Source organism: Stegastes partitus, unplaced genomic scaffold (genome assembly GCF_000690725.1).
Source record: "Stegastes partitus isolate 25-593 unplaced genomic scaffold, Stegastes_partitus-1.0.2 Scaffold59, whole genome shotgun sequence".
Classification (NCBI taxonomy): Eukaryota; Metazoa; Chordata; class Actinopteri; family Pomacentridae; genus Stegastes; species Stegastes partitus.
Genome location: NW_007577790.1, coordinates 770,155 through 790,146, shown reverse-complemented (window position 1 = coordinate 790,146; position 19,992 = coordinate 770,155). Strand labels below are relative to the sequence as shown.

The following is a 19,992-nucleotide window of genomic DNA, read 5'->3' as shown; positions in this document are numbered from 1 at the left end:
CAGACTAATGCAAGGCAAGGGCAGCATTGTACCCATGCTGGAAAAAAAGCTGGTATGGGAGAGAGTAGTCTAGGTCAGCCCCTGCGGATAACACCACCATGTCTGATGTACATGAAACAGAATAGCTGCTCCAGTTGTTAGTGTGGGTGGAGAAGGGAGGGAGTGAAAGTGTCATGGTAAGAAAAACACACACTTGGCTATCATTTTAGAGTTTTGTTAAAAGTGTGTATTATACGGGCGGATTAAATTGGTGTCTACTGTTTCCCATCCACCTCAGACAAAAACAGCAAACTATAAAAAATGAAATGTGCACAGTCCTTTTCACTTTTCGCTCTATTGATATTTAGTATGATATTTTATTTTTTATTGTGGGAAGGTATCCAAGATAAATGTTTTAGCTACAGACAGAACCTCCTCCTGGATCTGAGCTATCAGAGGTAAAATCATCCTCAAGGACCACAGTGGAATCAAATTTACAGATTAAACACTGTGGGCTCCAGAAGGTTTAGATCTTAAATCTTGACAGGGGGAGGTAGTCAGCCAAACAGCAAAGGCGAGGAAGGGAAGTAAGTCTTGTCTATTAATCAGGACATGTCTGTCACAGGTGCAGACGCTGCCTTTTTTCTCCTCAGAGGTAATTACAGTAGTTGTGTGGTGTGGCGCCAACAGGGCCCCCAGGCCCAGCTAGTCTGTAACACCACCCAGGTAGCTGTCAACCCATTGGCCTTAACACCAACTTTTCCGCCAGCCTCACCACACCAGTGGAGAGATGGAAATCAAACCAACCGTAACCTTTTAAAAGTGTACTTGTCTGAAATGGAGAACAAAGGCTCTAGCCATGTTTTCACTCCGTCTTTGTTACTGCTGCAGGAATGAGGAGATGAGACCTGGGGCTGTGCTATCACTGGGCTGCTAGATTGGGTTTAAAACATGAGGGACTGAAGACAAGTGGCCTTTGACATCCCTCACTTTCTACCCTGTCGTTACAAGTTTTTTTTTTTTTTTTAATTCTGAGACAAGGGAGGGGAGATTTTGGTGCTTTCAACGTCTATAATCAGACGTAAACACAACAAGCTCCAAAAGCAAGCAAGTTATTGGACTACTGTTACATTTGAATGTAATGTAATGTGTAATGTATTTAAAAAAAAAAAAAAAAAGAACTTAGTTGATTTCAGTCCTCTATTTCAATATTAAATGGACCCTTAATACTTGAACATTTAATTACAATCATTTGTAGTGCAGTGATGTACAAAAAATAACAATTCAGGCCTGAGATTAACTGTGCTCTAATATTTCTTTTATTCACTTTTGAGTAAATTATAGGAATTCGCTTGATTATCACTTGATTAAATTCAGCACCTTTTAACAATTGCACCCTCCCAGGGTAGAACAATAATTTGTAGCCTTGCAATTCCAATAAAGTTGGCACTTTTGAAAGTGACATATGAAAGGACTAAAATGAGCGATAGAACTATGCTATTATTCTCTATCAACACCCTTCTAACACTCGCCCACATGCGCGTACACTCCTGTCAGACTTGCATTAAATGTTCTTGTTATGGGTTGATAGTTTGTGTCTACGAATGTGTTTCTGTTTTTTTTATTCCCCTCACTGTCACCACCTGATCCAGTTTCTGTCTGCAGGTACAAAAAAAATGCTGCCGGTACCACTTGTCTTGACATTTTAGAACCACCAGAGAGAGATGTCCTCATATTTCTGTGTGGGTGGGGAGGGTGAGACTGAAGGAGGAGGTGGTTTTGTGGATGAAGGGGTCTGCTTATGGATTGTTTTTCCCTTCCTGTCTGCGTATCTATTTATGTCCTTCCACTTCTCATCCATTAAGAGAGTGTGCGTGTTTGTAGGTGTGCAAGTGCGTGTGCGCCCTGCTTGCTATGGGTCGCTTTCGGTGACCCTCCTCTAAAGCAGGACTCCATCAACGTGGGCAGAATCACAAGCATGCTGTGATTGTGCATGAACGCTCATTTGTCAAATGCTTATCCCACAACGGAGGAGGGATGTCAGCTTCTGTCTGCTGGCACTCCTTCATATATCCATGTGACATGTCAATATGTCATAAAGGATAAAGTGCTGCAGCTGGGCTTTTCTTTTACCAAAGTATCTTCTTGCTGTTCTATGTGTGTATATTTATGTGTCAAGGATGGAAACTTGCAAAATGATCAATTCAGGTCAGTTTTATAACGAGCTTTTATGAAGATACAGGAGCATATTTACTGTCCAGCACCAAGCGCTATTGAGAGTTGGAAAAGTCATTTTGAATAGAAGAAAAGACAAGTGACAAATGAAACACCTTACACCTAAATGGACTGAAGTTTTTTTTTTTTTTTTTTACAATGCAATCAGGTAATTTAACTGTACAGTATTTTTTTTCAGAAACTATGACATCCAACAGAAGTCTGATTTTTATTTTTTTTTTACCCTTAATTTATTTGAGTATATGTATAATGTTTACATTTAGTAAAACATCTTTTATTGCAACAAAATGCTAAATATTCAAATGACAAGTTTAAAGAATGATGAGTTTCTTTCCCTGGTACATCTATGCATTACTTTGTGTCTGTGTGCCATGCCACTAACTCCCACTGTGTCTATGGAAGCACTGGTCTGTTTCACTGTGTTGTCTTCCTCTTCACTTTGTATCTTTTCATTCCATCGCTCACCTCCATCAAATCACTTCATCCGCAAACAGATCAGCGTGAAGGTTGGTCATTTTCACTTTCCTTCAATTTGTTGCAGATTTTAGGTGAGATCGACCATCCCTCCTATCCCCTCTAATAAAGACACTGCTGTACCAAAATATAATTAATAGCTCTCCCTTGTCCTCTGTATTGTAGATGTGTGGTGTTTACTCATTTGCATGAATCCCTAAATAGTTCTAGCATGCCTTACCGTGCCACTCCCCCAAACCGTGTTTTGATTAGTTTTCGTTTCGTTAGTTTTCAAAAGCATACAAAGGCGTCCCTAAGCAGTTAGCTTAAGTCTTTATTAGACCTCTGTTGTGTTATGTTGCTGTGCATTCTACCCAGCCGCACCCATATTGTCCCTGTCAACTGCTTCCAACAAAAACTATAGCTGCTTTCACCCTCAAACTTTCCTTCCGCCTCTGGAGGCCCATCAGAGGTGTGTGATGGATTACTCTGGTATTCAGGTGGCAACCGGATTTGTCAGGTATTTAGGCAGCAACACCCCTGCTCCCCCACTGAGGGACATGGGTATCAGAAATGACAAAGCCATTCTCAAGGGATTATGTCTGTTTTACCACCATGGGCATCCTCCACCCTAAGACTGAAGGATGTGATAGGCACATGTTAGTCTAATGGGAAGAGAGATGGATGTTTCCCCCAGTCACTGTGTGATGCTGCAGCAGGCTTTGCAACAAACACGGTTACAGCGTGATGTTGAAAGACTGTTCAGCAAATATTAAGGTTACATTACAACAACTAATCATTAATACATTCTTAGAAATGATTTATGACTTTTGGACCCTCCACATATTTATATACTAAACTCTGTTTGACAGTTAATGACTGATGACATTCACATGGTCTATGACACAGTAAGCTTTTTGGAAATGATCTCTCCTTGTGTACCATTTTCCCAACACTGAGATGCAAAGAGCTGACCCGCAGAATATTTAAGAATAAGCTAGCAGTGTGCTGACAGGGGCGATGATCGACCATCATGGTAGTCCAGTGCTGCTGCCAGGAAGCCTGGGAGCCTGCTGACTCTGTGCCAGTTTGTGCCAGATATTGATTGACTGAACAGGTTCTGCTATCCTTGGGCACTTTGTCAAGGCAGTTAAATTTATAGGTATCCAGCAAGCAGGCAGGCAGAGTGGAGACAGGGCTTATTTTGTGGTTTTGATAGAGTCCCGGAGCCCATCTCTCCAAGCCGCTCTCAACAGGAGAGAAGCTTCGGGGGAATCGATAACAATTACCTGCCCTCTAGTCATTTTGGTTCACAGCACCTCTCCAAACTTAACCGCACGCCATGAATTATTCACAACATTCAGTGTTCAATATACACAGGCCCCATTGACTGACTGCTCTTAGCGCTGTTTAGTCTATGGAATCATGAAAGAATAACAGATACTTGGAGCTTAATGGTTTTGCATTAGGCCCTTCTCTCAGGTTTCTCTTTTTCATAAGCATGTGTTGTAAAAAAGAGCTACACTTGGAGAATGTTGCAGTTACGTGAGAAGACACAGGTGGCCACCAACATGAATGGAATACTGACGCTTCTTTCTGGAAGCACTCAAAGGAAAGTGTGTTGTGCATTAGTCATACTGGAAATCAGATGTTCAGTCATTTATGTGAGAAAATTGGACCTTAATCTTCTTCGCCTAGTGTATCCAGACTTGCTATCCCATCCTATCTTTCCTCAGCTCCTGTGCATGCTTTGCTTGAGAATGTCGTCCCCGTCCTGTTCCCAGGCTGGTAACACTACTCAGCCTGTCCAGTCTTTGCATGTAAAAACCAGCCATATTGCCATGAAGCTCAGCGATCAGACGTTATGGTTGATGTAAATCTTTCTCAGTGTTTAATGTGTGTCACTTTTTTCCAGCACGAAATGCTTTAAAATGCCGTACACCGTAAAGTTTGACCATCTTATTCATTGAGTTATCTTGTAAATCTAACATTATTATTGTTAGACAGTTGTCATTACTCTGTGTTCAAATTGCGCCTAGTGTTGTGTAGGAAGTTGTATGAGACAAACTTAAAGGGCCAAATTCCAAAATGTGCCGGAGTGTTATGTGGCTCAGACCGGGAACATTAATATTTTTGTGATATTGAGCCAAGTAGTTAAGGCCTACACGATTCTGTTGATTAAAACACCAGAGGGTTTATGAAACGCACCTCAGTTATTATGGGAAAATTCCGATGAGTGTGAACTTGGTCCCCCTTATTATAGTGCAGTCCAGAGAACCAGCTTTTTCCTGACTGGAATCTCAAAAGGTGCTTTTGTGTTTTTCCATTTCACCACATAATGAGGGGAATAACAAGCATGGCTGTAACGACGTTCCGGTTCAAATTAGATCGGGGAGGGAGGGATGAGGGGTGGGGGGAAAGGGAAGGTGGAAGGAGACTCATATTTGAAAATCCATTTTCATGTAGACCGGTGCAAAAGAGCAATTACAGTCAAGGGCTTCTTTTTTTTTTTTTTTTTTTAACAAGAGAGGCACAGAGATGTTGTAGTGCATTAGGGGAAACAAGCAATATGAATTCTGCAGGGAGAGTTTCATGCTGTAGTGTCTTGAAAACATATGATCAGCAGTGGTGGGATATCAATAATGGGTCCTCAGTGGGGAGCTAAATGTTTAGCTTGGCATCGCTTTCTCCATAATCAAGGTTAAAGAAGTCAAAGCTCCCCCTTCATCCATTTCGAACATAGCATGGTAATATTCTGCATGTCATAAATTGAACAAGTGTGACACTGATGGATGTTCAGACAGCATTGTCTACTTGTCTGTACGATGTCAAATGGATAAGTTTGTTGTGGTTGCCAAAAGTTACCAAAAAAAACATAAAATGTGTAAATATGGAAGGCATTTCTTGTGTACCTTTATTTAGATTGAAAGTCGTATGTAAATGCTGGCTGGCCGTTTTTTCTAGGCTAGCTTTTCAGTATTACATGGAGCCTCTGCATTGGTGTTTGCCATGTCCCTGGCGACGTCAATGGGCCCTTCTTGTCTCCATGGGAACCCCTTTTTAATGTCAGCCTATCTGCATATCAGAACTGCACAAAGAGAGGGAGCGAGAGAAAGACAGGCTGAGCAGAAGGAGCTAGAGTGAGGGAGCGGGAGGAGAAATCAAACAATGGCATCTCCACAGGGTCCCTCAATGATGCAACTCTCACCATTTGACACTCTGACAAAAGAGGGCCAGACATAGTCTCCAGCAAAACTGGGCTATTTTTGATTATATTCCCTTTTGTAGGCAGGAGGATAAAACATCCACTCAAAGATTTCTTGTGAATTTCCAGAGCCATTTTTTGACAGTCCTATTATTCCCATTGTGCTCGCCCGCACATTTGGACAAAAGCGATCAGCCCTCCATTCTATTAGCTTTTTTGAGTCGGCTTTCAGTCTCGTGGTGTTGTAGGGTGCAAGACCATTCATGAAATCACAAAAAGGATCATATTCACCTTACATATCCTACCTATTGATTCCTTTCTCTTGCTTCTTCTCTTAATCTCTTTAGTGCGAAGAGTCCCGCCCCGATTCTCCATTCCTCCTACCAACCAAGAGGTGATGCCAGGCGGTAGCGTCAACTTGACGTGTGTGGCAGTGGGTTCTCCGATGCCCTACGTCAAGTGGACCATGGGCCAGGTAGAGCTGACCAAGGAGGAAGAGATGCCAATGGGACGCAACGTGTTGGAGGTCACCAACATCCGTGAATCAGCTAACTACACCTGCGTGGCCATGTCTTCTCTGGGCATAATTGAAGCCACAGCTCAGGTTACTGTCAAAGGTGAGAGCCTTACTCAGACTTCCTGTTCTGTCTGTCTGTCTGTGACGTTGTTGCTGTAGTGATGTGAACTCTGCTGGTGATTTATAATTCAAAAAATGAAATGTTTTAAAGTAGAATAAGCCGCTACATATTTATAACGTTCCTTATTTATTAGCCTGTGTTTTGTACGCTGTAAAAAATAAAATTAAAGCCATTTCTTTGTTTCTTTGTTAATGTTGATGCCACTGCTTGTGTGTGTGTTTCTATCTGCATGTTTGCATCCTTGTTTTTCTGTAGCCAAGTGTTTGTGTGAATGTGCCTTGACCCAACTGTGTGTATGTGACTTTGTGAGTGTGCCGTCTACCCATTGCAGCCTCTCTTATCACTTTTTGTGTGTATTGATTTGACTTTCCAGTCAGCTGATCGATACACAAAATGTCACAGTCATTAGAGGGACCACAGCAATGCAGACCACCTTTTTTTTCAAGGGAACCATAAAGCAGACCTTCTGTTTTGTTTGCATTTGTCACAACAGGAACCTCTCTTGCAATTTTCTCATATTGTCAGTAATGGCCAGGCCAGTTATTAAGCACGAAATTGGGACTTCAGTCTAGCCTTTCTATTCATTTTGGGTTATTGGCTTTTGAGAGTACTATAAAGAATAGCTTATGAAGCAGTCACTTTAGTGCTATGAGTAACAGAATGGAGAATTACATGGCCAGTTTCATCTGTCAAAGCTGTTGCTTAGCTGTATTGTGTCGACATTTTAGATATGACAAGATGTCCAAATTCCCCACCTGAACTGAAAGTTTATTCCTAGTAATCTAGTAACCTATTGATCAAAACTAACACCTTTCTTCTCCCTCCTCAGCCTTACCAAAGCCTCCGACCTCACTCATTGTGACTGAGACCACAGCCACCAGTGTAACTCTCACATGGGACTCTGGAAACCCAGAACCTGTCTCCTACTACATGATCCAGTACAGAGCCAAGTCTTCAGACAATGGCTTCCAGGAAGTGGAAGGTGTGGCTACCACCCGTTACAGCATCGGTGGACTTAGCCCATATTCTGAGTATGAGTTTCGTGTCATGGCTGTCAACAACATTGGCCGCGGGCCTCCCAGCGACCCCGTGGAGACGCGCACCGGTGAACAGGCCCCCTCCTCACCACCTCTGCACGTCCAAGCACGCATGCTGAGCGCCAGCACAATGCTGGTCCAGTGGGGACCACCTGAGGAACCCAATGGGCAAATCAGGGGCTACCGGGTCTACTACAGCTCTGACCTCACTGCTCCACTCAGCGCCTGGCAGAAACACAACACAGATGATAGCAGCCTGACTACCATCTCAGGCCTGACTCCTGATATCACCTACAGCCTCAGGGTGCTGGGCTTCACCTCTGTAGGTGACGGGCCACCTTCTGACATCCTGCAAGTCAAAACCCAGCAGGGAGGTAAGCAGCTAACCAGCGTGTGTGGTTCTGAGTGTTTGTTAATGTTTGTTCATGCGAATGCATAATACAAGTTAAAAGCTATGATTAGTCAGCTGAAGGTTTTGTTTAACTATTGTATTGTGTATTGTCCATACATACAGTATTTGTGAAATGGCTCATAAAGTTATTATTGCAATAGTTTGTCTTTACTGTGTAGTCAGAGTTTGGTACGAGATTAGCTGACAAAGAAAACATTTATGTTTAGTAATGGCTTTATTTGTCCTGTGTCCTGCTTTGTACCAGTCCCTGCCCAGCCATCCAGCTTTGACGCCGAAGCCGAGCTGGACACCCGCATTGTACTAACGTGGTTGTGGCCAGTACAGGACCCCATCACGAAGTATGAGCTGCAGTACTGGGAGGCTGGCTCAGAAAACAAGGTTGGAATATCTGTCTGTCTGTCTGTCTGTCTGTCTGTCTGTCTGTCTGTCTGTCTGTCTGTCTGTCTGTCTGTCTATCTATCTTATCTATCTTATCTATCTATCTATCTATCTATCTATCTATCTATCATATTCTTCTGTGAGACTGCACACAAATGAATCTGGCTTTTTATGATGTAGTTTCTCTCAATGGGAGTGTTATTGTAGTCACACAGTCAGCTCCCCAGCCGATGAGAAAGATTTACTGCAGTAACACATGGCACAGTTGTTCTTTTCTGTCTCTTGATACTGTGGGCCTTCATTCAACTTTGTTGGACCACTGCACCAGTTGTAAATTAGAGGTCAAACTGTTTTCAGAACAAGTTGTTCTCAAATGTAGCTGTGTTCTCTACTTTTTATGCATGTTCGAAGGAGAGACAGTTAAAGCAGTGCAGCTTGACACATGAATAGACTTGTCTGTCTGTCTTTGATTTTACATAATTTTTCAATAATTTTTCTGTCTAATTCTAAACCCTCCAGATACACGTGACCTTCAACCCAGCAGGCTCCTATGCTGTGGATGGTTTAAAGCCTGACACCTTGTACCGTTTCTCTCTGGCAGCCCGTTCTGAAATGGGTTTAGGTGTCTACACACAGCCCATCGAAGCGCGCACTGCCCAGTCCAGTAAGAACACCATTTTTTTTCTCCTGCGTTGTTTCTGTCATGTGTCTTATCTACTTGTTATCCACTAACCAGTGATTTTAGAGCGTTACCCACAGCCGGCTGAAGCAGGTTTAGGTCGTTCCTTTCAGTGAGTGAGTGAGACAAAAGTTGAGTTTTATAGAGCTTAAGTCAGAGAGCGTGGGCAACTTGAATGTCAAATCAATTTCACCACAACATAAAATGCTGACAGTGCAGCCATCCTGGTCAGCTAAACGCTTCCACCACCCCCCCCTGTCACCAACACTAACCCGCCTGTCCATCTATCTGAGGCCAGGCCCTGTGTCAAAGGTACGTTTAATGTGTCTTGTTCCCACATTTGTGAGCTGTGCTGTGTTGTTTTGCCTCATATTATGTGCTTTTACAGTGCCAGCACTCAAAATGTCACTCGCCGCCAGCTGACAGTGTTTTTTTGCTGCAGTGGCACAATGCTAGTACCACCTCATTCAGGGAGCTCATGGGCAGCACATGTGGGCCTTATACATAAAATTATGAGTAACGAAATAACTGTCACTTTTAAATTTTTACCTTAATCGTAGCTATAATGTGGAATATAATTAAAGTTTAACTCAGAGAATGTGACTCCTGAAACTGATGTGACGCTGTTGACTAAAGAAAAGACGTATGATTCTGTTGGAGTTGGAGCAACGCATGTGGTACATTTTGAAGCTTGTTCCTGCACAAAAGATCTTTTGACTGAGTGTAATCACCAGCTTTCAAAAAGAACACAAACTCGACAACAGCCACGTTGAATTCTGAAATGTGATCAGAAGGAATTCCTGGAGTTCCAATTATTTAGTGATAGCTGATTTGTGTGCTTTCAGACCACTGTATGCACTTAGACACAAACTTTTACTTGTGTATGCCACATTTGTCTTGCTGTTGAGCAGTGCTGCAGTGCCAGCAGCATCTGGTGGAAAAAAACTCAGTGCAGTACAGTAAAGGAACAATTAGATTTTGGTTTTATTTAAGTCAAAACAGATAGTTAAAATTAAGGCTGAACTGTCCCGGACCTAGGATCAGTAGGAGATATGTCTTGTACTGTGGTGACGGTACATATTGTGCTTTCCTTAGCAAGGGTCACTCCAAGTCCCAAACCTTAACTCAATTACATTTATTAATTTTTAACTGACAACTTCTCAAATGGGTCAGTAAAATCTCAACATAACATCAGATTGACTGTTGCTCTGCTATTAAATTTCAGTTTCAATGGGATCAAACTGACATTCCAGTTAAAAAGACTAGTATGTATCTCTGTCTCCACGTTAGGGCAGAAAAAATGAATACAATCCACCGCAGATTAGTGTTAGTTGAGACCATGAGTGCTGATGAGTCCATGTCCTTGTTCCTCCTTCTGACAGGAGATACAAAATTTGCTGAAAAGAATTTTAATTTCATGCAGTGGTATGATGGTGTGCATTAAACAAGCAACGGCCTTGGGAAGGTTTTGAGGCAAACAGACCGTGGGAAAGTGTGACATTTTCTAGTGCTGCATTTAAATGTTTAGAATCATTTTTTTAAGAGTCAGAGCAATGAACAGAAGTAAGGACTATCCATGTTTTCTGCTGTCTGTATATTCTGCCAAGATTTTAGAGAAAAGCAGCAGATACTTTGCCTAAAATGCAATGGGACATTATATGAGTAGCAATGGTTAAAAGAAAGAAAGGAACAGAGGATGGATGCTAAATCTTTTAGTAGTATAATCCGAAAAACATATAGCTAAACTTTTAGCTTTTATTCTTTTGTTTGCACCATTATTTTTAGATAAGATAGCAGTAAAAAAAAAGAAAATACTGTTTTTTTAATGGTGATTGGTTGAAGAAAGAGACAAAATGCCAATTTTGTCTGGTCAAGTGGTCAAACTCTTCAGGTATGTGTAAGCGTATACCTTTAGTGTGTATAGCCAATTAATTCTGTGTTATAATCATGCATTGGACTTTAACATCTGTAATTTTATTCTCCATTTTGAGCCCACTCTTTGTCTCCCTGATTTTTGCCTCTGAGGCATTTCCTTTGGTTTTATCCTCCTCTTGTCCGATTTCACTTTGATCTAGCAGAGTTTTTATCAGGAGCTCAATACCACAATCTATTCTGCAGATCATCAGCATTGTTTTTCATTCAGCCTGTCAGGCAATAATTCTAGTTTAATACATGTGGTGTTGTCAAGTCTTTGTAGTTTTCTGTCCACTCTCTTGTGGATCGGGGGCCACCTGATGAGACTCACTTCTCTTTTGTTAAGCCCTAATGTTTTTTAAAGGTGGAGTTTCATGTTCTGTCATTAGTTTATTGGATTCATATTTGAGCTCACTGTTCATTGCTCCGCTTATTAAAAAATATATTTCACGGGCATGCCTTGTAAGAACACATTGCTTTGAATTTTCTTTCCTTTTTATTTTATTCTCTTTTGAATAGACCTTTATTGTAGAGTTGAATTGGTTCATGATTCAGTCAGTGCATGGAATGTATGAATGCCGTTGTGTTTATTTTCAGTTTTGTGCTTCATTTTAAAATTGTTTATTAGTTTTTTGTTTTTACCTCTAGACTTGAGAGTTTCCATATATTTTATACTACAGCAACTGTAAATTATTTACTCTTATTTATTGCAGTTATCTTATTATTCCACTCTGGAGATGTAACTAGAGATTTCCAACTCTATAGATGGTATACCATAGATGTTATTTGTGTTTCTGCACATACTGGGATATGAACGTTAAGTTTATGACTGTAAAACATAACATCTTGAGTTTGCTAAGTCCATTTTAAGCCTACACATTACATTTAAAAATTGAATTAATTACCTGCTAAGCCAGTAGTTTGAAAACTTTGTAGCTGCAACACTGCTGGTTCAATTCTAGACATTCAAACCGAAGGGTTAATACCAGAGCAGCATGTTGTGTAGTAAAACCTGAACATTTAGGAATTTCAAAAATCTAAATGTTGTTTTCATGGCAGCGGCTACAACCCAGATTTTGACAATGGCTATAACATTCCTCCAACTGTTGTTGATTATGAAATTATAGTGTTATGTGTATTAGTGTGTCTCAGCTGCAGCTAACTGTTATAATGAAGCCCAGAGCTTCTGCATCAATGTGTGAACACCAGTCAACACTGTCAAGCACTTGTTCACACGCTCACACATCAGTTTATTGCTCCCTCTGCTTACTGCAACAGGCAGCACAGAGGGCAGGTAGGGACAAATTACGTCTTTATGAAAACATTGCCTTGTAAAATTTTGGCACATTTTATATTCCGTTCACCTCATCTGTAGTTTGATGGCCTCTTTCACAAACGTAGTGCCAAAAGTAGTTCTAACAGTGGTGTAGTAGCCTAATGTGTTTTTGCATCCAATCTCTCAGTCTGGAGGCAGCATCCTGTTTAGTATGGAAGCTTTTTGTACTCAGTATAAAAAATTTAAATTTCATATTCAAACCTGCAGTGTTATAATTATAAATGTATCACCTACAGTTTCAGTGCAAATAGGCTATGAATTTTAGCAGCTCACAAAATGTCTTAAAAAGCCACTAAACTGTTAAAAAAATAAAAAAAAGCTCTATTAGACCTTGTCCAGTGCACCCATCATATGCTATGCTGTCTTAAAGCAAGCTTGTTTTATGTGTGGGCACAGTACAGAAGCTTGAGCAGTACTGACCAATTTTCAGTTTCATTAAAAGCTCTTTTATTACACCTTTATTTTACAATATCTGTTCCTGCTTGGACTTAAACCTTAAAATAATACATATGTGTTGCAATTGGAAATACCATATTCAATAAAAGGAAAGCTTGGCAGATGATCATGTGTAACTTAAATGTATGAGTCATTGTAGGTGAGAAACTTACCCGTTTGAATAGTCCATTTAGATTTTTATATTGTCGACTGTACAAAAAGCTTCCAAAGTTTTGCCTTATTTTTGTTTGTATTTTAGTTTCTTTTTCGTTTGCTTGATCCATACCCTTGCTTCGTGTGGTTTTGCTCCCCTCCCCCTGCAGCCCCGTCTGCCCCCCCTCAGGAGGTACATCTGGTCAGCTTGAGCTCCACCAGCCTCAAGGTGAGTTGGGTGGCACCGCCTGCCGCTAGCCGCCACGGCGCCATTGTGCGCTACTCAATCAGCTACCAGGCCCTGGCTGGAGAGGAAACGGAGCGGCTCGAGGTGACGGGCATCGGCGCAGAGGCCACCAGCTATGTGCTGGACGGCCTGGAGAAGTGGACTGAGTATCAGGTGTGGGTGAGGGCACACACTGATGTTGGGCCAGGCCCTGAGAGTGCCCCAGTGAGGATGAGAACCAAAGAGGATGGTAGGTTGACACCTCCCTTGAAGGAGAGTGCTCTCAAACTGTCCCAATCTCTGTTTCTTGAAGCAGCCTGTCACTATTTTCCTTCACCCGCTTCAGCTTGCATTGCACAATTTTCTTTGTTCTCTTGATCAACTATGAGTTAATGAGGCGGCAGTGGTAGCAGAGGGGGGTCACCTTTTCTTTTCTCACTCTTCAGCTTGTTCTCACTGCTGGGCCTCGGATCTGCACCACTTTTCCGCTGCTTCACTGTGTAAATGTCTTCTGGTTTTCCTTTTCTGTTCAGAGGAATAAAAGTATAGCACAGCTCCCCCTGTCCGTTCTATCACCCGTGCCTCTTTCTCTCGTTCCTCGTTTTGTTTGCAATGTGATAGAGGGCGTCTTCTCCTAAGAGAGAGTCGTCTATAATTAATGTGTTTGAAGTTTGCTGCAACACAGCTAATTTCAAACTGAAATTAAGGGCATTACACATATCGCTAGCCCACATGCTGTCCTGCATAGGGTGTTTTGGGGACACAGTCGTCCTAGAAGGCCTGAAGTGAGTAGAGATGATTTGATTTATAGCCAGTACTAGTGTAACTTCCTTCAACACGACACCCAAGTCTATAAAAAATCTCTGAAATCTTTATTTTGATATTGTTTTTGGCTCCTCATCACAAAACACTGTGAAGTAGGGAAGATTCCTAGCTCAGCATATTTTGACTTCTTGCTCTCTCCCTCGCTTTTTCATTCTCTCTCTCTCTGTCCTTCTGCCTTACTCTTTTTTTTTTTTGCGCTCCTTTCTTGTCTGGTTTCCAGTGCCAGGAGCACCCCCCAGGAAGCTGGAGGTTGAGGCCATAAATTCTACAGCCATCCGAGTCACCTGGAAGCCGCCGCTGCAGGGGAAGCAGCACGGCCAAATCCGAGGCTACCAAGTCATTTTTTCCCGTCTTGAAAATGGCGAACCACGAGGCCAGCCTAACATCATGGACGTTGCTTTGCCAGAGGCACAGGTACAGGATGATGTCTTTCTCTTGTCCACTCTTTCTCTGTCTCTTTTTCACTGTCTATAGCTGCACGATGTTCACTTCCCATTATTTTCATTCTCCGCTGCCCTTCCATTGTCTGAGCTCATGCTTCATTTCCCCCATACTGAGTGACACACATGGAATTTTCTATCTGTCGACTGCACTATCCACCCTTCACCTCTGTTTTTTTTTTTAATCTTACTCCACATGTGACATTTGACTCTAAATTGGTACTCTGCTTCTACAGCTTTGGATTAGCTGTCATAACAAGATCCACTTTAATTCTACAGTAATAGCTATTAAATATTTTATATGTGTTACATCAGGATGTGGCTTAGTGGAATCAATGCACCTCTCTTTGCGGTTTTAGCAGTAATACATATGCACTGCCTTGTTACCATGTTTATAAATTAGAGGGTTTTTTTTCTGATGCCACCCTTTACACATTAATGCAGCCTACCCCGAATTACCTAAAGCTGTGCGATAACATGAGATGGATGAAAGATTGTAATCCTTAAGAGGGATTCAGAGATTCATGAATATCCTCAAACCAAAAACCCCACTCTCTCTTTTTTTTCTCTGTTTGAGAGAGGAGAGACCAGCTTAAGAACCTCCCTCTGATTGTTTGCCGGGAGTAACATTTGCACGAACACACTTTCATTCACACCCTCAGTGGCCTTCAACAAAAGCTTCGAATTTGAACAAGTAAATTCTCCCTGGCTACAGGAAAACCACAAAAAAATTAACAGCCTCGTATGTGTCTCTGAGCTGTGTTTGCTAATAAATGCATTTAGGGAGACCAATAGGTTGCTGGTTCATTTCCCTTGAGCTGCTCCCTTGAGTGGAGGTACAAACCCTATTTTGCTTTGTCAAACACCCTGCTGTCTTAAGTTATTACAGAAGAGGAAGCACTGTTAAAGTCACCTTGATATGATGCATCCAATGTGGTACATCTCAAGTGATGATAAGTAGCAGCTGGTGGATCTCAGTTGTGTAGCAACACATTCTGTGATAGATACACAAAGAGTAATTTTTGTTACTGTCAAACCCTTAAGTGACTCATCGCACACGGAACTCAACTGCAAATTCAAAGCATAAAGTGAACATTAAGTACATTTGGGCCAGAGAAAGTTCAGAAAGAATGTATATGACAGACTCTGACTGATACAGTAAACCGTGCCCATTTCTCTAGGCCTAGTGAAAGAGTGTGCCCTCAGCTCCCAGACACAGTCCAACCTTTGTTGTACAGCAGTAGTTTCTGGCAGCTGCTGCTGACAGCTCTTTGTTATCTGACTGTGTACTAGAGTGCTTGACAGCCAGGACAGCATCATTTGGTCTAGAAGAGCAAAAAAACATGGTGACTGCTTGTCTTCCTGGAAGTGTTTTCTTCATGTCGACATGTTCAGCGTGATTCTGCTTTGCGTTGTGAAAACTGAACTGAACATGACCCTACTTGTTATGCAAACAATACTCCCCGCCATGTCTCATTTGTGCCATGTTCACACAATAAACACAAAGACACACTGTAATTTGGCGCTCAGGATCGTGCTCATGTTCCAGTGTACAGGACACCTCTCAAACACTCCGTCCCCTCCCTGGCAGACACCTGAATTTCTTCTCACGCATTCCATGTTTTTCCTTTTCTCTTTCTCCTCAGTCCTCTTCCTTTTCTGCCATAACCTCATTTTGCACTCTTCCTGCGGAAAAAAAAACTGGTTGAGCAATTACCAGAGGCTTGCGTGCAGCTTGGTTACCCTTGATTGAATCATCTGAACAAATTGTTTTCGGTGAGACATCACTGCTAAGTCAACCTGCAAGGACCTGTCCAGACGTCATTAAAGACCACACAGTCAGCCAACAGTCACTTATCTATGTCTGCCCAACTGGTTTTGGAACAATTCCTCCTTTTTCACACATCTTTCCATTCACATGCCCCAACAACAAGTAGAAAAAACAAAGAAGATAACATGAGCATACATGCTTGCTGCTTAGATCAACCTTGTCGTAGGCGTTCCAGCTGGTTCCTGAGTTCATGACTCATCCTAGAGTCATGCAAATCCCACAAATGCACACCTGTAATTGATGATGAATAAAAGGAAAGAAACAATTTTCTTCTATCTTGGCACAACCCACAGTGTTTCTCTTAAGAATTGCGTTAATGTGTTGTGAAATCAGTTCCATAGCCGCTCTTTCACCTGAATTGGATGCACAGTGAGCCTGCCAGGAGAAAAAGAAATATCCTAATTTTCCAGGGCTCTCACTACATACCACAGCCTCACCTTAGACTTCAATCACAATTCTAAGCCGACTGATTGAATTGCAGATCCTGTCAAAATCACTATCACCTTTCCCCTTCTCTTTGTCTCTGTGTTTCTGGCTCCTTCTCTCCTTTTCGCCCTCTCTCAGGGTTAGCTGAAATGCTGGGAGGAGAGCTAGGAGAGCTTGCCTGTGCGTGGGCGGTTTAAGCGCCTCTTTTCTTTTCAAGCAGGAGCCCACACAGCGCCCTCATTTCCCTGCTAAATTTAAACCAGAGGCCATGTTAGCAGTGTGATGTTTTCGACCCCTTTGCAACCATACTTCTGTTGGAAAAGTGGCCTGAACCTGAGTTGGCAGCTCTACACCACACAGGCTGCTCCATCACTCTGAACTCACAGCAACCTTTAGGCTCGTGTTTCTCACACGCTCATCCAGAAAAATTTGCAGCATATGATGTGATTGAATTTGAAGCCATCAGCCACTGTCTGTGCTTCCATACATTCTTGCACAAGTTTGCCTTGATTCAGCACTACTTTCCAGGTTCATTTTGTTTGACCACTCATGCGTTTTTGTAGTTTGTGTGAGCGAGGCAATGCTTCACTGCCTCCACGGCCTTCACTGCCTCAGATTGGAGTTGAATGGGAAACGGAAAAAAAGAGAAAAGAAGCAAACCGTTTCACTCCATCAATCATGACAGCTCCTTCTCTTCCACATCACTAGTTCCCCCCTCGTTCCCATTTTTATAGCCACACATCTCAGCCCATGTCATCACATTTGCATTCACCCGCCTGCAAATTATACCGCTCCGTTTCCACAAACGACGCTTATCAGCAATGATGTGTTTTCAGCTTGCGTTGGCATTCGAAATATAAATGGAGGATAATTTATAATTCTCCCATGGATTTAAGCAGAATGCAGAAGCAGTTGCGATAGAAAGGGATTAAACCCAAGATGAGATAGGAACTCTTGCGAACCTTAATGTGTTCCCTGCTCTGTTGACATACTGAGTGGAGTTGACGGTAAACAAATTAAGCAATTAGGAACATCACAAACTGTTATTCATGGAGTTAAGTAGCAGCTGTTCTTAAATGGTACTCTTTAGTGCCCTGCTATGTCAGGGGAGCATGAGGCAGAAGTTTTTGATGTGCCATGTGTCTGGACCAGCCACAACTAGGACTGTACAGGCCTAGCTCATACATCACTTAATCGGTTGGTAACAAAGACCATCCACAGGGAGAAGAAATTAGGTCCTTTGTCTTTTCATATGCCAACAGTCAACAGAGGATGATGGACACCTTCTTTGCTCTGCACAATAAATCAGATGGTTGTGAAGCTTGCTAGCTTTGTTCATAAAACTCTAGAGTAGCAAGAGGGGAAAGGTGGGTGATCAGAATGACGGGCAAATCTGCCAAATTTATTCTTAAAGGTATGTGTCTGCTGTATACCAGAATCTTTCTGTGTTGAGTTTGCATGTTCTCCTCATGCAGCGTGGGTTCTCTCCGGGTTCTCTTGCTTCCTCCCTAAAGTCCAAAAACATGTTGACGTTAATTGGTGATTCTAAATTGTCCGTAGGTGTGAATGTGAGTGTGCTTGATGGTCTGTCTCTAAGTGTAGCCCTGTGATAGACTGGCGACCTGTCCAGGGTGTCCCCTGCCTTCGCCCTAAGTCCGCTGGGATAGGCTCCCGCCCCCAGCGACCCTAGTGAGGATTAAGCAGTGTATAGATAATGGATGGATGGAAGATGGTATTTGCAAAAATATATATCTTTATTTTCACAAGTTTAGAGAAGATTATCTGTCTCTCAGGCTCAGCACTTTGATGGAAATATCTAATTGTAATTTTAATGTGTAATTTAAACCTTTCAGCTATAGAGACGTCCACTTATGCTCTTATAATCGATGGTAATCAACATTTAGAAAGATGTTACTTTGGTGATGTTGACAGAATGATTCAGTAATGTTGAAAAATAATCGTGTCTGTGTCCTACATTTGCTGTTTCTTTTGTATTTTGTCAGTGCACTGACTAGCACATATACAGTTCAGTTTACCTCTTCAGTCTAGATGCCAACAGAGTTAAGGCGAGATAATATATTTTGGGTGCTATGGACCTTTAACAACAACTTTCTTGATAGTTAAATGCTGTTTTTACCAGTCTCCTTACCTCTTCCTGTAATCCCCTCATGTGCCCGCCTCATCACTTGCTTCTCTCCTCCATCTCTTCTCCCCAGTGGTACAGTCCACCAGCAGCTGTTACAATAGTTGCACACCCTAATGATCAAATAAAATTGTTTGCCAACACCATCCTCACCCACACCCCACCCCCCCTTTTCTCTTCTCCACTTTGCCCCTCATCAGTGTCACCAGTGTCATCTCTTCTGCCCCTTATCAGACAGGCCACTCATCAGTGAACTTCTCTGCAGTAACTGAACTGTGGAGCGCACTGCTGGTAAACGCTAGCAGTTGCGTTCTGCATCGATGGGGTTTGATGTCACAGGGCTAGCATAGCGGCACTGGTAATAGGATTTCATGCTCAGCACTGACGGAGCCCCGCGGCACGAAATGGGCTTTCACTTCCCCCAGGAATCACTTGGCCAAGCACAGCGAGCAAGGAGAATATTTTGAAAACATATTGAAATATAATGAATAAAAGGCCCTCCCTCTATTTCTGTAAAGAAAGAGGGAATGCTTCACAGATTCTGCATCGTTTGTTCATGTCAACAGTGAGATAGTTATCATACCGAATAGAGGTGTTCTGATTAAGAAAGAGAGAGGCTTTTATTGAATTTACAGGAAACAAGGCAGTGCATCACAAACATTAATGGATTTTACAACCATTGCTCAACTTGGTTACAAAATTTGGTTTATGCCACTGAACTTATCTTAATTCATTGTTTTTTTTTAATCCTTCTCCTCCTTCACACTTCACCACACAGTTTTTTTTTCTGCCGCATGACTCTATTGACACCTACATTCATCTGTCTGCGAAAAAAAGCCGAGCGCTTTTTTTCCCTGCCTGTTGTGTTTTTTCTGACTCATTTCTCTCCCCGCCCTGTGTCCTGTGTCTTCTCTCCCATCAGTGGAATATTGAGGAATCCACCGAGCATGTGAGTAACCCTCATGTGTGCTGCTGGGTTGTCTTGCAGGGCAGGCTAATCTTCCCTCTGCAATTTGGGGGTGCTGTGTGTGCTTGTGTTTGGATTATATGGTGTGTGTGTGTGTGTAGGTGTGTGTGTGTGTTTATTTTTGTATAAGCCATGCCTGTAATCCACTTGGTGTGAATCCTCATGAAAGATCATAACCCCATCATAACCACAGCAAGAAGCTTGTACCCAAATGATTTCTGGTGTGTGTGTGTGTGTGTGTGTGTGTGTGTGTGTGTGTGTGTGTGTGTGTGTGTGTGTG

The 19,992-nt window shown here is 42.2% G+C and overlaps 1 protein-coding gene across 9 annotated transcripts in view; it reads left to right on the top strand.

Moving 5' to 3' along the window:
* The window catches only part of LOC103353067 (receptor-type tyrosine-protein phosphatase F), a 167,551-nt gene that overhangs the window by 100,819 nt on the left and 46,740 nt on the right, over positions 1-19,992 (top strand). For 5 of the 9 annotated variants that reach the window (XM_008275836.1, XM_008275843.1, XM_008275837.1 and 2 more), the window contains exons 7-13: positions 6,220-6,489; positions 7,340-7,921; positions 8,204-8,337; positions 8,857-9,001; positions 13,025-13,330; positions 14,126-14,319; positions 19,668-19,694. In XM_008275836.1, coding sequence (XP_008274058.1) covers positions 6,220-6,489; positions 7,340-7,921; positions 8,204-8,337; positions 8,857-9,001; positions 13,025-13,330; positions 14,126-14,319; positions 19,668-19,694 — 1,658 coding nt within the window. The remainder of the gene's footprint in view (positions 1-6,219; positions 6,490-7,339; positions 7,922-8,203; positions 8,338-8,856; positions 9,002-13,024; positions 13,331-14,125; positions 14,320-19,667; positions 19,695-19,992) is intronic. The other 4 variants (XM_008275845.1, XM_008275840.1, XM_008275844.1 and 1 more) reach the window with 1 other exon arrangement.